Genomic DNA, 17,096 nt, shown 5'->3' with positions numbered 1-17,096 from the left:
CGCGCCTGGGTGGCTCAGTCAGGTAAGCATCTGACTCTTCGTCTTGGCTCAGGTCATGATCTCACGGTTTCGTGAGGCGGAGCCCCGCATCAGGCTCTGCACTGACAACATGGAGCCTGCTTGGGATTCTCTCTCTCTCCCTCTCTCTACCCTTCCTGCGTGCTTGTGCGCGTGCGCTCTCGCGCTCTCTCAAAAAAATAAAGTTAAAAAAAATAGATCACATGAAGGCACTTTATAAATTTTAAAGCACTGTACAAGTATAAGGTACTGTTATTCGCCAGGATTTAAAATTTTAAAACATCAGTAAGATGATGAATAGCTTCCAGATCAAAAGCACGTGTGTTATCAAAGTAGCAGTAAATCTTTCAACATGCGAAGCAAGTCAGTGATGCTAACAAAACTGGCTCATTGTTCACAAACTGGCATGAATCATAATGCAAGACATAGTCCCAGTTTAGTTACATGGAGTGCTTTTAATCTGTGTTAGGAGTGAACTTTGAAGGGATGTTTTCTTTGAAACTGCTTGAAAACTTGCAAAGATGGCTCAAGTATAGGTTTCTTCTTTTTTTCCTTCCTTTACAGCCAAAGAAGCCTAAAGCCCCAGACAATCCGTTTCATGGCATTGTTTCCAAGTGTTTTGAGCCTCATCTCTACGTGTATATTGAGTCCCAGGACAAGTGAGTGATGAATACTTTGCTGTTTTCTACTGCATTTCTCCCTCCTCCGGTCACGGGTGGGCCTCACAAGGGCATGACTCCTTTCAGAGGCTGAAGGAGGGACTTGGCATGGCTCCTGTGACGCCCTCTGGAAACCTGCTAAGGATATTTTTTATATGTTATGAATGTTATCACTCATTGGGTTCGTAAATCTTAGAAGCCTGAATCTGACTCAGGTAAGCTCCCAAATGTATCCCAACAATCCCTTCCCCTGTGTGCACACGTCAACCCACAAACCTTGACAATGTCAGGTACTGGAAACCAGAGAAAGAAAGCCTAATCTCTACTGTATATGTTTTCAAGTATCATTTGCTTAAGTTTTCATTGCAAAATAATTTAGACTTACAGAAAAGCTATACAAAATTCTCATACGCCCTTCCCCCAGAGAATACTACCATTTTACATTACCGCGGTTATCAAAATCAGGACGGAAACACTGTGGCATGAATGTCCATTTTCTGGCCTGAGATCCCATCATGCATTTAGTTGTCAGGTCTCTTTAGTCTCCTTTAACCTTGAATATACTCCCTCAGTCTCTCGTTAGTCTCTCATGACCTTGACGCTTTACAGAGTACTGGCAGATTACTTTCTGTATTTGTCTGATGTTTGCTCTTGATTAAATCCGGATTATTGCATCGCAGGCAAGTATACCATAGAGGCGATGCTGTGTCCCTCTCGGTACGTCATAGCGGGAGACACACCATGTGGACCTGTCCCCTCAATGGTGATGTCAACTCTGATCACTTGCCTCTGGTGGTGCTCACTAGCTTTCTCTACTGTGCAGCTACTATTTTTCTCTTTGTGATTAGTATCTCACGGTGGGACACTTCGGGACTATGTAAATACCCTGTTTCTCCTCACACTTTGCCCACTCGTTTTGACATGCCCTGATGATTCCTGCCTGAAGCAATAATTTACTGTAGCATTTGCCAAATGTTCATTTTCTGTTTCCATCATTTCTCCCGAATTAATTAATTGGAGCTATTCTGTAAGGAGGCGCTTCAGTATGGATTCAGTATGGATGGATTCTTAACTTCCTTTCATGGGTTATCAACCATTTCATATATATACTTTTTACAAACTCAGGGGTTCTCAGAAATGTCCACAAAGCAGCCCACCACAGCCAAGTTTCCTCACCCCCAGGGAAGTATGTTCAACCTCCAGTGTCCGTAATTCACGCAAAGGAGGAAGAGCCCTCCTCATCCCTGAATCTCTGTCCCCAGCCAGAAGAACTGTTGAAGGCCCTTCCACGCAGAAAGGAAGAGTTTGGAAAGGTCAGGTTTCTGGAGACAGGCTGGCCCTGGCTCTGAGAGGAGGCCTTGTAGCCTAAAGAACACACTTGTGAGGACCAGACGGTGGCTCATTGCAGGGAGTGCAATAGCGTCTGTGAGAAAGTTCTCAAGAGGAGTTCTCTGGGAAAGCATTTAGGTGCTGAGATTTAGTTTTTTGGTTTTTGTTTTTAATCCCCCCTGTTGTGTGGGTTAGCAAATTCTTGTTTCCGAATATGTTTTGGAGGTAAACCGTAAGATTAAGAGACTATTTCAAGTGGAGTCACTACACGGAACATTATTATTATTTGCCTATTTGATTTTATAGATTGTGTCTACTCTTCCCCTCCCAGATTACAAAATGTTTCATGTTAAAGCCTTAGAAAATAAACTTTGTAGAAGAGCTTCTGTGCTAACAAAAACAACCTCCCGCCCCTCCCGCGCCCCCCCCAAAAAAAGAGTTGCTTTCACATTTCACCTTGTAGAGCCAGTCTGCCTCCTCCTCTCTATCCATTGGGCTCATGTCCGAAGGCACACAGAAAGGCAGTTATTAACTATTGCCATTTGCTTCTTCGAAACGCCATTTTCTGTGTTTAAAAGTTTTTTCTCAGGATGTTAATAAGACACCTCGAGGGGCAGGGGAATGATCAGTTATTTGCCTATTAGATTAACAGGTCTTAGAGCAGACCACTTGGATGACTGTTCTTGGACAAAGCCCGTCTTCTCTCATCAACCCAAACTCTTTATTTTTCAGAAGGTTTCAAAGCCATCGGGTCCCAGGTTTAAAGTGCATATCGGAGATAACCACATACGTTCCCCAAATCCACCTGGTCTGGAGAGTCATTTTTCTGAATTATTACAATTGTGGTATCTACTCTTTTCACATGGCCTTGATTCATATAAAGTGTACTCATTGTCCGTGCTATTTCAGGCAGAGAGCCAGACCTCCCTTCCATAGGGACTCTCCATTTCTCTGTGAAAAATGAAGTGCTCGCCACTCATCCTGCCGTCTGGCCTCACTGGGATGTTTCCACAGTGCTGGGGAAGCAGTGGGAGCTGCTCGTAGGAGAACTGCGTAGGTTGTGCTCTTGTCACTCCAGAATAAGCAACAAAGGCTTGAAGTAGAAAATAGAGTTCAAGAAATCCATTTCCTCAGCTTTTAAAGCAGAGAGTCGGGCAAAATAATGCCTAAAGCTGTGTGGTGATTAACCTTTTTTGAGTCATAGATCCCCTTGAGAGTCCGATGAGACTGTAGACTCTCTTGCCAAAAAAAACCCCAAAAAACAAAAAAATCACATAAACCCCCCACTATTTTGAGTACAATTTCAAGGGGTTCTGCAAAGCCCTTTCTCCCTTTTGTCAGAGAGTCTTAAGGCTGGGGAAGAGACTCAGGTGGGGACTGATTTTGTACATGTTACATTCTTGTAGCTCTGACTCAGAAATCTGCAAGGGAGGAAAATCTTAGACCATTCACAAGCTCCCAGATGACAGAGACCCAGCACGGTATTGTGGAAAGAGCGTGGGCCTGGATGCCAGACAGACCTGGATTTGAGTCAGAGCTCCGCACTCACTAGCCTGGGACCTCAAGCGTGGTACTTGACCTGTCTGAGTTTGTTTTGTCCTCTCTACAGTGAAGTTAGTACTGTTCCCCTCACAAGATTAGTGGCGAGGGTGAATCGAGGTGACGTGTTGGCATTTGGCACAAGTGGGCAGGAACCGTGCCTGCTGTCCCCCGCCAGTGGTCTTGTTCCGGACTCTTAAGCGGTTGTGTGGCCCGATCAGTGTTCCCAGCTTTTCACTGGGCCTGGCATGGGGTCTGCCGTCTCCTCTCCCCAGCCTCCCACCTGCCCGAGGAAAGTTCTGGTGGCACCTGCCCCCACCAAAAGCCAAACAGCGGTGGGAGGACTGCAGAGCCGGCACCTGGTGAGGGGGCAGGAAGCAGGATATTCCCAGAGCCATCTCCTCAGCAGGCTGGGCGAAGCTGTCCTTCTGTGCATTAGGTGGCTTTCTCAAGTTTTGTTTATGTGCAAGAAAGAAGTTAATAATAGAACTTTTACTCTTGGGGATGTAGTGATTTTCTCTTGGAGATTTCCCCACGTCAACACTTCCTCCAGATCATAGGTGAGAGGGCCCCATTCCCCCTTCATACCTCAGTGTGCGTTTCCTGTAAATAAGGGCACCATCCACCTAACCACCGTATACCTGCGAGCATCAGGAAGTTAACTTGATCCGCCATTACCATTTAACTCACGGACCCCATTCCTCTTTACCAGTTGTCCCGATCAGGTCTTTTCTGGACCCAGAGTCCGTGCCAGGATCACAGGATGCATTTATTTGTCACGTCTCTTTGGTCCCTTCCATCCAGAAAAATAACTCATTCTTTCTTTATCTTTCATGACCTTGAAATTTTTGAAGAAGCACAGGCCAGTTTGTGGAATGTCCCTCAGTCTGCGTTTGGCTGTTTCCTCATGATTTATGATTTATGCAGAAGTAGTGCCGGGCTCTTCTCGGTAATTCATGTCGGGAGGCACACTGTCAGTTTGCCCCACAGCTTGTGGTGTTCACTTTTATCACTTTAGATGGAGTCCGCCAGGTTTCTCTATTTATTAATAAGTCATTAATAATTAATAAGTGTCAGGAGAAACGTTGAAACCATATAAATAGTCTTTTTCTCATCTTTCACCTCCCCCTGATACTTGTCTGAATCATTTATTACTAAGATCGTTGCCAAATGGTGATTTTTCTAATACTACCATTTCTTCTACATTTATGAGTTGGCATTATATTTTAAGAAAAAGCTTTCTCTCTTCCCCATTTATTGTATCAGCACCTACTCGTCGATTCCTATTTTATTCAATGGGTTATAGCCGTTATTACCTTTTTTTAAAGCTTATGTTGGAATAAATTTAAACCTACATAAAAATTTCAAAAGTAGTGCAGATTTCCCGTATTCCCTTCTCCCCAAGTTCTCCTAATGTTAACATCTTACGTAACCATAGAACAGTTCTCCAAACCAGCAAGTTAGCACTGGTACAGTACTCTTTCCTAAACTCAGACTTTATTTGGGCTTCACCAGTTTTTCCACTGATGTCCTTTTTCTCTTGCAGGATCCATCGTTATTTTAATGCTCAAATTGTCCCTGATTTGGCCATTGGAACCCCCCCTCCGAGCTGGTTTTTTGTGCTTTTTGCATATTCCTATCATTTCTGGGGCACTTCCTTTCTGGCACAACAAAATATACCAGGCCCATCTTGTACTTTCCTACCCCAGCCCTGGAGTCATCTGTTTTTCCAGGATCCCTTGTCTCTTTGGTGGGGAATGATATTTAGAAACTAAGTTCCAGGCATCAAGTATGTTCATTACTCCTCGGATGTCATGCTTCTAGGTCCTCGCAGCTGAGACAGCTGAGAAATAGATGTATGTATACACATACATGTTTAAACACATGCATCGGTATCTGTTTTTATACCAGCCTATATTAGAACCTGTGAATCTATGCTGGTAACTCTAATTCTGCTCTAACACCACAGGATTTATCTTAGCCTCCCCCTTTCCTCGTCTGTAACTACTTTCTGCAGCAGTGAGAAACTTGGTGCGCCCCCCCCCCCCGCCAGATCTTCCGTGTATTTACTGATTTGCTCCATTTACCTGTGTGTAATCCATCTCCCAGTTGTGCTCAAGCCATACCTGGGCTTCCCAACCCCACTGGCCACACCAGAGCCAAATCCTTGGCCCCATCCTAAGGGCAGGAGAGGGAGGGGGTGCAGATCAGTTTGGGTACCCTCGGTTTAACAAGTCCTGTAACTTCCTGGGGACCTGAAGCCGCTTTGCCCATGCTCACCTCCTTGCCAGCTTTGACTGACTGCCTCTCCCCGTGCCGTCACCACTCTGCCTTCCAGTTGGAATATTGTTGCTAGGGATGCCGACTGCAGATCCACCGGAAGAACTGCCCTGCTCGTCCTTTACTAATACTGCTCTGCATTGGTCTTTTCTTCCTGGGTCATTTCATTGATCAGCAGAACCCCCAGCAGTAGTTCGTGTGGGCCCCTGACAATCTCGTACATCTTGCTCAGAAAGCTCAAGCTACAGGGGAGGGGGTAAAAGATACCATCCACATCTGTGACATGTTCCTTTAAGCCGGAGAGCAAGTGAGTCAGCAGCAAGCACAATTCCATCTCTCTGTGTAGCGCTTTAGTGTTGCAAAGTCAGAGCACAGTAGAGTAGATAGAACTGGGCTTGGGAGTCAGGCATCCCCAGGTTCAGAGTCTGGCTCCGACAAATTCCGTGACCCAGGGCAAGTTACAGTCTTTTTCTCAGCCTCAATTTTGTCATTTATGAAGTGGAGATAATAACGCCTTCTCTTCAGGGCTGTTGGGAGGATTACAGGAGATTGAATTTCTGATGCACCCAGCACAATGCCTACTTTACAGGCTTATGGCCTCTTGGGAGTCGGTGGTACCCGCTGTGAAGACATGAAGCTGGCAGCGCTTTGCTGTGGGAATGCAGAGGAGCTTGTAAATCAAACCGTAGGTCGGGCTTTTCCAATTTGTGACTTCCGCCTTAGGCACGTCCCCTCCTCCTTACATCCTCCCTTCCACACATCATAATCTGTGCTCACTTCCGACTCCGTGCCTTTATTCTCACCTGAGTCTGCTGCAAAATTTTCTCTCTAGCTGCCTCTAGTTTCCTTTGTCTGAAACAAATTGTTCCTCTTGTCTGTACTACAAGATTAGCATGTAGTTGCTGTCTTGAAATCTAAATATCATGAGCATGAGGGTCCTATCCCCCCAAATAAGATCAAAGCTTCTAATAGGCAGATGCGTGTCTTAACCCCCACACCCAGCAACACCTTAATCAGAGCTTGACCCTTCATAAACTCTTGCTTGATTGTACTTGCTTTATGGTGTAAAAGACGCCTTCTTGTGATTCCAATCAGCAGGTCGGTATGCTACAACATTCCTTTCTCTAGTAGTCCTGCCAGAAGGTCTCACCAAAACTCAGGCTAGTGTTTGGCACCTGGAAGAAACGACAACCTTTGCTTTTTTTTCTTTAGTTGAACTCACTTATGTCTCATATGCATGGCAAACACAGCCCAGAGCCTTGCACGTACTAAATGCTCAGCTGGAAATCAATGGACTGAACCATCTATGCTGTGACATGTCAGTTACTTGTTTTCCAGTGTCTCATGTGGCTTAGAAGCACGCAGGCGCAGAGAGTGGAGGTTGAAGGGAGGGAAGCTTATTCTAACGGATTATGTCTCACCTACACAGAGAGCAGTGTCAGAAGTGACTTGGGAGATGGCCTGCAAAGTATGGGTGGTCTTTTAGAGGGTTTTTTTTTTTTTAAGTGGAAATTTTCTTTATGCTCTATGAGTTTAATTAGTTTATAATCTTATTGATCGAGTTGGCTCAGAAATATGAGGCATTTGAGTAGGTATTCTGACTTCAGCTGCTAGCGGAATTAGATAAGTGGTTAAAGTAAAAAGCACTTTGGAGCTCTGGCCCCTCTTTTGGTCAGCAGTAGAGATTTGGAGGTTAGAATCTCTCCTAAGAAGACTCAAGTGGAACCCTTTGCTTTCCTATTACATGCTCCCCTCTACTGCACCAGCCCCTGCCCCGTCTCCACTCTCCTACCCTTCCATTCCCATCCTTCAGGAACAAAGCATGGGGGCTGATCAGCTGCATACATATTGGGCACCAACATAACTGAAAGATTAACCTCACACGTAAACGTGACGGGTGGGCCTGGGGAGAGCAGAGATCCCGGAAACATTATCCGTCCTCTCAAGGAGGATATGATAACATATGAATTGCAGACGATTCTCCTCTGTAGCAAGCACCTTTCACCTTTTGTACCAACTTCAGCTTATTAGAAGTGACTGGCCAGAATGCTCTCTCAAGACAGATTCTGAAATTACACCAAAGACCAATGAAAAAGAGCCATTCTTGAGAGCATTGCCGGCTGTGGGCCCAGGATGGGAGAAGGTCGTCATGTTTCTTGAACATTTGACATCCTTACACTGTATGGTAAAGTGTTAAAAAAAAAAAAATGATAATACAGTGTCAGTGTGTTGCAGATGACAGAAGTTGAAACTGAGAGAGAGGAATGGTGTGAGTAGGGGTTGTCTGGGTGAGCCCTGAGCTGAGCCTGAGAGAGGTGGCAGGAGAGCATCTTGGCCAGGGGAGGCATCCAGGCAAAGGTTCAGAGTCAGGGATAGAGATGGAACAGGGGGAAGTAAAGGGGAGTCTGGCTAGAGTGGAGGGTCACTGAGGAAGAGAAGTGAGAGATTCAATGGAAAAGGTGGGGCAGGAAGAGGTGGTGAGGAATGGGGGTGGTGGCACCGCAGCTTTCGAGGTTAACTAACAAGGTCCTCCCCTGCTTGCTAACCATCCTCACAAAGACCCAGCCTAGGCCTGAAGTTCTTTGAGGGCAGAGTGGCTACATCTGGATGTAATAAACTTTCAATAACAAAAACTCCTGAGTAAAATGTCAGTTTTCTCCTCTGCTGTGTGTGGTTCTTATCTTTTTCTTCCTGTTATGTAAATACATTTTGAAAGCACAGCCTGGGTGGCTCAGTCGGTTAAGCGTCCCAACTTCAGCTCAGGTCATGATCTCATGGTTTGTGGGTTCAAGCCCTGTGTCGGGCTCTGTGCTGACAGCTCAGAGCCTGGAGCCTGCTTCAGATTGTGTGCCTCCCTCTCTCTCTGCCCCAACCCACTCACATTCTGTCTCTGTCTCTCTCAAATGTTAAAAAAAAAAAAATGAAAAGCACAGCTGGATTCTTGTAGCCTTGGACAGCAACCTAGAAAGATGTAAAATGTCAAGGGGTGGAGGGACCCCTCCCATTTTTCATACAGCACGACTGTGCAGGAAGCAGTGAGTAGAGCCCCACTGGATCGTAGTTACGATGACTCAACACGATGGAGCAAACTCAGTGATGTTTGAATGGGGAGTGGGGGGACAGCTGCAGCCATGCTCACCATCGTGACCTGCTACAAGCCGGGGGCTGCCCTCCCCTCCCCTCTCCCAAGAGCTTTTACACCTTTGATTCTGTAAGTTTTAAGGAGAAACTGCATTAAAAACATCAAGAAAGCCTTAGAATATTTCTTTACGGTTTCTCTTTGTTTTGGCATCTACCTCGTGGGTAGGTTAGTGATACCAAATGTTTCCTGACATCATAACCTTTTTGTGTTTTCAGAGGCAGTAAGGTAGAGGGGTTAAAAACATGAGGTTTGAGCCAGGCTGTTTAGTTTTGAATCCTGGCTCCCCCCACCCCTCTTGCTGTATGACCTTGGACAAGGTCCTTAACTTTTCTGCACCTTGCTTTTTGAAAATGAGGACAGTTAATAATACGTACTTCATAAGGTTATTGTGCAAATTAAGTGAAATGCAATGAAATAACACTTATAAACTGCCGACATGGTGTGTGCCTGATACATCATAAGCGTTCAGACAATGGTCTCTATCATTATTTTCATTTGGGGAAAGGTGAAATGATACTTACATGGTAGCAGATTCTAGGCTCAGCTCTGCCACTAAATTATGTGACAAACTTTATAGACCTTACTTTTTTCATCTCTTAGAGAGTCCAGTAATACCTTACCTCTCTCACAGAGGCTTGGGGTCAAATGTGATCATGAAATGCCTTGAAAAGTATAAAGCAGGGGCTTCCTGGGTGGCTCAGTCAGTTGAGCGTCCGACTTCAGCTCAGGTCATGATCTCATGGTTTATGGATTCGAGCTCCACATCAGGCTCTGTGAGGAGAGCTCAGAGCCTGGAGCCTGCTTCAGATTCTGTGTCTCCCTCTCTCTCTGCCCCTCCCATGCTTGCTCTCTGTGTCTCTCTCAAAAATCATAAACATTAATTTTAAAAAAAAAAGTATAAAGCAGCACACAAATGCCAGTTATTCTTGCTGCTATTACTGTAAGAGGGCTGGTGCAATAAAAATGGGTCCACTTTTATTTATTTTATTTATTTTTTTAAGTTTATTTTTGACAGAGAGAGAGAGTGCAAGCGTGAGCTAGGGAGGGGCAGAGAGGGAGACACAGAATCCGAAGCAGGCTCCAGGCTCCCAACTGTCAGCACAGAGCCTGACGTGGGGCTCGAATCCACAAACCGTGAGACCATGACCTGGGCCAAAGTCAGACACTTAACCGACTGAGCCACCAGGCGCCCCTGGGTCCAATTTTAAATGTAAAAAGCATTAGGAATGATTTACTCGTGGCAGTTAAGCACATTTGCTTTATCTTTCTTGAAATAACATGGCAGGTTTTCTTCCTTCTAGAAACCTTGGAGAGCTGATAGATCGGTTCGTGGCCGATTTCAAAGCCCAGGGGCCACCTAAGCCCAACACTGATGAAGGGGGTGCTGTGCTCCCCAGCTGTGCTGACCTCTTTGTCTACTACAAGAAGTGCATGGTGCAGTGCTCTCAACTCAGTACTGGGGAGCCGATGATCGCTCTGACCACCATTTTCCAGAAGTACCTCCGAGAATATGCCTGGAAAATCCTCTCTGGCAATCTGCCCAAGTGAGTGCTATTCTTCCTGGTCCGAGTGGTGAAGTAAGATTCTGAATATACCTAAATATGGGAATCTGAGGAAATCTCCGAAATAGTTTACTGAACTGCTAAGAGCCTCAATGAGGAAAATACCCTTAGGCCTGAGTTCCCAAGGGCCTGAGACTATTTCCTATCTAATGGGATTCCACAGCTGATCAAGACTGTTAGAGGAAATGCCCACCGTGGCCACCAGCATAGGTCAGATCTTCCCACAGTGGACTCAAGGGAGTCAGTTCCATTATGTATATCTTTAGTTGACATGGTTTCAACAATAGGTTGTTAGCAAAAAAAAAAAAAAAAAGGTAGGGCGCTGGTAGCAATAATTTTTAAACAGCATGGGCAATTTCATTCAATGATTGCATACCCTGGGGTGATAAGCACATGGGAGGCAGTAATCTGCTTTTCCCTCGAGCTGAGTGCATTCCAAAGTCTCTCTTATGGTATCTGTGTCTTGCTATACTGGACAGAGTCTAGTGTTTAAAGATCTGGTAGGATTTGGGGGAAGGGGGTTGCGTAGCACAGCCCCTAATTATAGTGACTTCATTGTATTTATTCTGGGACATTAGAATATTGTTATATTGCTTACTAATGGAAATTAATGGTGTTTGACTAGAGCTTAAAGATTTTTGGTTCCATAGCAATTTCAATTATAATAATGCGATCTAAAGTGATGCTTTGGAACTTAGTATTTATAAATCATCCCCATGGCCAAATTCAATAATTCTGGAATTAGTTGCTGTTGTTTTCACTAAAATGTATTGTATATGGGAGTTTTATGTTATTTGGAGGAAAGAAAATAAAATCCTTATGCTGTAGCCAGAGATTGGAAGTAAAAGATATATTTCACCGAGAATTTCTTTGACCACGGTAACATTTTTTTAATTTTCAATAACTTTTATTCTGATCGTCAGAATAATATAAATTTATTATAGTTTAGAAAACACAGAAAAGCACAAAGACAGAAATAAAAGTCAGCTATCATCTCACCACCCAGAGAAGACAAATTCAAATTTTTGGTATATGTTTTTCTGTTGTTTACTTACATATGTAACGTGCGTGATTTTGTGCTCTTGCTCGATTCGCAGTGCTGGGACTATACAGCCTGTAGTTTTAAACCCTGCAGCTTTCACCTAACATCATCCTGTGAGCATTTTCCCATGTGTCCCAGCAGGAAACAGTGTACTCAGCTAGGGTGTTGTTACCAAAGCATCTATTCACAGAAATGGGGGCACGGTGAAAGGCACCAGCAGAGGATTCTGAAGCATCCAAATACCAGGGGGGTAATTGTTAACTACTTTAAAACTCCCTTGAGCGCCTGGGTGGCTCAGTCGGTTGAGCATCCGGCTTCGGCTCGGGTCATGATCTCGCAGTCTGTGGGTTCGAGCCCCGCGTCGGGCTCTGTGCTGACAGCTCAGAGCCTGGAGCCTGCTTCGGATTCTGTGTCTCCCTCTCTTCTGCCCCTCCCCCACTCATGTTCTGTCTCTCTCTGTCTCAGAAATAAATAAACATTAAAAAAAAATTTTTTTTTTAATAAAAAATAAAAAAATAAAAAAACTCCCTTGAGAGCCAGGGCTGTGGACAAAAGGCTGCCCCACAGAAGAGGGCCACGGTGGGGGCCAGCACCACACTGAAGCAGAGGGAGCAGGAGGCCTTGTTAGTACTCAGCCTTCTCTCTCCCCTCTACCTCTCAAGCCTGGGTGATAGGTCTGTAGAGGTCAGTCTCCTGAGCCATAGAGGAGGGAAGAGAATAGCAATGAATGGATCTGGGAGGCCACCAGACACCGTCCAACACTAGCACATCGTCATCGAAACACTTCACGATGTCATGATAATCCAGCATACAGAAGAACCTCACCTCACTTCCGAACTTCTAATTGATCATTTAGGTTGGTTTCACTACTTTAGTTATTTTAAGTAACACTCAGAAAAGCATCCTTGAACAGCAGTGGAACCACCGGGTCAAACAGTGTGAACCTTTTTTTTAAGCTCCTGAAATATGCCTCCCGAAGTTTTTACAACTCAGTACTCTGGACCCATAGTGCAAGAGAGGGTCAGTGTCCTCACAACCCTTGTAAGTGCTGGAAATTAAGATATTTTCAAATCTTTGATTCCCAGTAAGACTTGGCAGTTTTAGGGTTACCTTTTTTAACGTTTTATTTTTACGGTAAATGTCATTGAGTTCTGTCTTTTAAAAAATTTAGAATCTCACAGTTGAAATAGCAGGAGGTTTTATAACTGTATTTTTATATTTTGTGGACACATGATTATATCAGTAGGAAGGTGTGAGACAGTCGGGCTTTGGGCAGCAGCCATGCTTTAACATTCACTTTGGTACCCCTCCACAAGCACAGCGTACACATTCCTGTGCAGAAGTTTCCTAACTGAGAGGGGCAATTGGAGAACCAGCTTTTGTGCTACAGAACTCTCGAACTTTCCAGATCAGGAGATTCTAAGCTAAGCAGAGAAGTCACTCAGCCGCCTTCTCTGTGAGTACGAGAGTCATCTTCGTTCATGTGACTGATTATTGGCTTGCTGTTGGAATCGTCTCTTCCTACTTCTGATGGTCAGAGAATTTAAACAGATGATAGTCAAGGTAAGGTCAGTAGGAAAAGGACTCAGTGTACGTAGGTTTGTTTGGGCCATGTCCAGCCTTTCCTTCCCCCTTTTCTTTGTCTTAAGATGTGCAGCTACCAGTTCAGGAAGCAAATAAGTCCCAGCCTGACCGGTTCCTGTTCCTTTTCCTCAGAACCACAAGCAGCAGTGGAGGGCTGACCATCAGCAGCCTCCTCAAGGAAAAGGAAGGCTCAGAAGTGGCCAAGTTCACTCTAGAGGAGCTCTGCCTCATCTGCAGCATCCTGAGCACAGCAGAGTACTGTCTGGCCACCACCCAGCAGGTGAGCTGCCCACCACCTCCTTTTCCTGACCCATTTGGGCCTCCTAATTCAGTGGCTGAAACTGTGGGCCCTAACAAGCCGTGTACAACCTTGGTCAGCCACATAAAGGTGGGTCACAGAGGAAAATTTGCAGTCCAGCCGAAAGACGGCCCAGGCAGCCATCTTACAGAAGAGCCTTGTTAAAAGGAGACTGGGCAAGAAAGTATGACTGGTCTCCCCCAGAGTGGTTTAAGTTCCTCAGAGGGCATGCCTTCTTGAAAGTAGGTCAGTAGCACTGTCTCCCGTAGGAGAAAAGTAGCAACAAACTTAACAGTGCTAGGACCCGGCCTTTGGTGGTGATGAGTCACAGCCAGTGATCCCATGCTCAGAAGTGTTACTGGGCTAAGCAAAATCCTTTGGGCTTTCATGTGTCTCCTGAAATGCACACAGCATTCTCAGCCTGCCTAAACAAACAGCCATTGTTTGGACGCTGACGTTCAGGAACTATGAAGCAGGAAAGGGTGATGCCTCTGCTGGAGCTCCCCATTAGCAGAAGGAAGACCCAGAAGAATTTTCCATTCAGCCTTAGACGTGGGATTAGAAGTTCCTTTTCACATTTGGTCTGGAATTCACCTAAGGCCAAGAGAAGGAAAATAATTGGAGAAGGTTCTGCTCTTCCCCCCCTTTTGGGCTTATTATTTACACATGTCTGGATCATAGGAAGGTAGTCATAAATTATGGTTCAGACGGTACAGCTTGGAGTGCCTGTGAGCCAGAGCAAGACTACAGGAGGCCAGAATAAGAAGCGTTCCCCCCAAAACTTCACTGTAAAGGTTTGGCCTCAGAGCCAGAGACGGCAATCCCTTTAGCCCCCAAGAACCCCTAGGGCAGGACAGCAATATTGATGAAGACCTCCAAGGCAGAGAGGTCCCAGAGTTGTGTGGTGAAGAAACACCATTTAACTGTTTTGCATGTGTGCAGAAAAGGAAGGCATACACACATGTGAATAGAATTTTTAAGATTATTTATTTATTTTGAGAGAGAGAAAGAGTGTGTGCGTGCCTTGAGCGCAGAGCCCAACATGAGGCTCGAATCCACGAACTGTGAGATCATGACCTGAGCCAAAATCAAGTCAGACGCTTAACTGACTGAGCCACCCAGGTGCCCCCAAAATAGAGTATTTTAAAAGTAAAATAACCATGGTACCAAAGGGGGAAAAATACAAAATTAATGATTCTTGGGGCGCCTGGGTGGCTCATTCAGTTAAAGCATCCGACTCTTGATTTCGGCTTGGGTCATGATTTCACAGTTCATGGGATCAAGCCCCACATTGGGCTCTGTGCTGACAGCATGAGTCTGCTTAGGATTCTCTCTTTCTCACTCTCCCTGCCCCTCCTCTGCTCACGAGCTCTCTTTCTGTCTCTCAAAATAGATTAATTAAAAAAAATTTTTTTAGCCTTTATTCACTCTTGAGAGAGACAAGGCATGAGCAGGGAGGGACAGACAGGAGGACACAGAATCCAAAGCAGCCTCCAGGCTCTGAGCTGTCAGCACAGAGCCCGATGCAGGGCTCAAACCCACGAACTGTGAGAGCATGACCTGAGCCGAAGTCAGAAGCTCAACCAGCTGAGCCACCCAGGCGCCCCAATAAATAAATATTAAAAAAAAATAACTCTTAATCTCATTACCATCAAATAATCATATTAGCAATTGGGAGTATTTTCTTTCAGTCCTTTTTCATGAACATAGTTTTGTATGCTACAATCATTTTTTTTCTTTCTGAGAGGCAGTTTATTTAGTTAGTTTGTTCACTTATTTTGAGAGAGAGAGAATGTGTGGGGGGGGGGGAGGGGCAGGGGAAGAGAGAAAGAGAAGGAGATAAAGAATCTCAAGCAGGCTCCACACTGTCAGCGCAGAGGGACACGGACCCTAAGATCATGACCTGAGCCAAAATCAAGAGTCAGATGCTTTACCACCACAATTTTGTATGCTATAATCTTAATTTACTTCACTCTTACCCCTTTGCTGTTTTTATTGACATCACAGCATTAGCATTTCTCCTGTTGCTATGATATCTTCATTACTAACAATGTTATAGTTCTGTAATATTTCATTAAGGGACAATACCATAAATGATTTAACAGGATCTTGCATAATTATCTGTGCTGTTTCAGGTTTTGCTTCTGTAAGTAAATTCTACAAAGAATATCTAATATGTTTTGCATTATTTTTCTAGAACAGATTCTTTTTTTTTTTTAATGTGTATTTATTTATTTTGAGAGAGAGAGAACACACAAACGGGGGAGGGGCAGAGAGATTGCTGAGACAGCGAATCCCAAGCAGGCTCCACACTGTCAGGGCAGAGCCCAACACAGGGCTCGATCCCTCAAACCAGGGATCATGACCAAAGCAAAAATCAAAAGTCAGATGCTTAACCAACTTGAGCCATCCAGACACCCAGATTCTTAAAGGTTCTAGAAGTACTAGTGGGCCAAAGACCATTTTGATGACTCATGATAGATGTAGCCAAATTTTTTTGTTATAAAAAAATTATTTTTATTGATTATAAAAGTCAGTACATTCTTAGCACCTATACTGTGATCTCTAAATACTATTTTCCCCTAAAAGAAACCAGAGATTCCTGCAGAAATGAGTAATTCCAGGTCTGGGACACAAAATGTACAAGATGAGCCTGGAGCATCATGTTGTACAAAAAGCAAGAAAAAGATCAGAGACTGTGAGAGTCCTTTCAAAAGGATTCAGGAGCCATAATGGGCTTATTGTACAGAAAGATGTGTGCAAGTCCTAACTACCAGTACCTGTGAATGTGACCCTATTTGGAAATAGGGTCTTTGAAGCTATAATCAAGTAAGGATCTGAAGAAGAGATTATTTTGCATTTAGGAACCCTAAATCCAATGACTGGCATCCTTAGAAAGGAGATGGCATCCTTAGAAAGGAGAGGAAGATCTAACAGACACAGGCAAGAAAGCCACATGAAGACAGAGGCAGAGATTGGGGAGATACATCTATAAGCCAAGGAACACCAAGGATTTCCAGCAACCAGAAGATAGAAGAGAGGCATGGGATAGTTTCTCCCTCAGAACCTCCAGAAGGAACCTGCTCTGCCAACACCTTGACTTTGGACTTGCGGCCTCTGGAACTGAGAGAATAAATGTCTGTTCTGAGCCACCAGGTTTGTAGTAATTTGTTCAAGCAGCCCTAAGGAACTAATACAGGAGCCTACCTGAATACACTCTGCTGGTCAAAGGTGGGTTGTAGAAGCATCAGTGAGAAGTTGACGGCAGTGCATTGAAAACATCAGATGTGTTTAAATCTATGTGGTTACAATGATTTGTTTTGTTTTGTTTTGTTTTAAGTTTACTTACCACCTTCGAACACACTAAGGAACCACTGGCGTGAATTGAAAACTGGTACAGAGAAAGTTCTTATCCTGTCTTTCCTATTTAACTTAGACTTCAGGATCATGAAATCATTGACAATGGGAGGTATCTCTTTATAGCAGAAGTCTAGCTAATAAGTGAAGAAGAAATGAATTAGAATGTCATTCTTTTATACCTCCTAATGAAATAATGGATCTAGGCATTGACTGTCAATGGCTGCTGACATCACAAAAACAGAGACAAGCGAACATCGTGTATCCGCTGATAGAAATACACAAC

At 44.4% G+C, this 17,096-nt stretch overlaps 1 protein-coding gene across 1 annotated transcript in view; it reads left to right on the top strand.

Annotated features, from left to right (window-relative positions):
- Positions 1-17,096, top strand: part of VPS53 (VPS53 subunit of GARP complex) — a 135,953-nt gene that overhangs the window by 80,410 nt on the left and 38,447 nt on the right. Inside the window, 3 exon segments of the mRNA XM_053893207.1 lie at positions 583-677; positions 10,269-10,511; positions 13,288-13,435. Coding sequence (XP_053749182.1) covers positions 583-677; positions 10,269-10,511; positions 13,288-13,435 — 486 coding nt within the window.

Source organism: Panthera pardus, unplaced genomic scaffold, assembly GCF_024362965.1.
Source record: "Panthera pardus isolate Hobbes unplaced genomic scaffold, ASM2436296v1 HiC_scaffold_3, whole genome shotgun sequence".
Taxonomy (NCBI): domain Eukaryota; kingdom Metazoa; phylum Chordata; class Mammalia; order Carnivora; family Felidae; genus Panthera; species Panthera pardus.
This window is presented reverse-complemented; position numbering and strand designations above follow the sequence as displayed.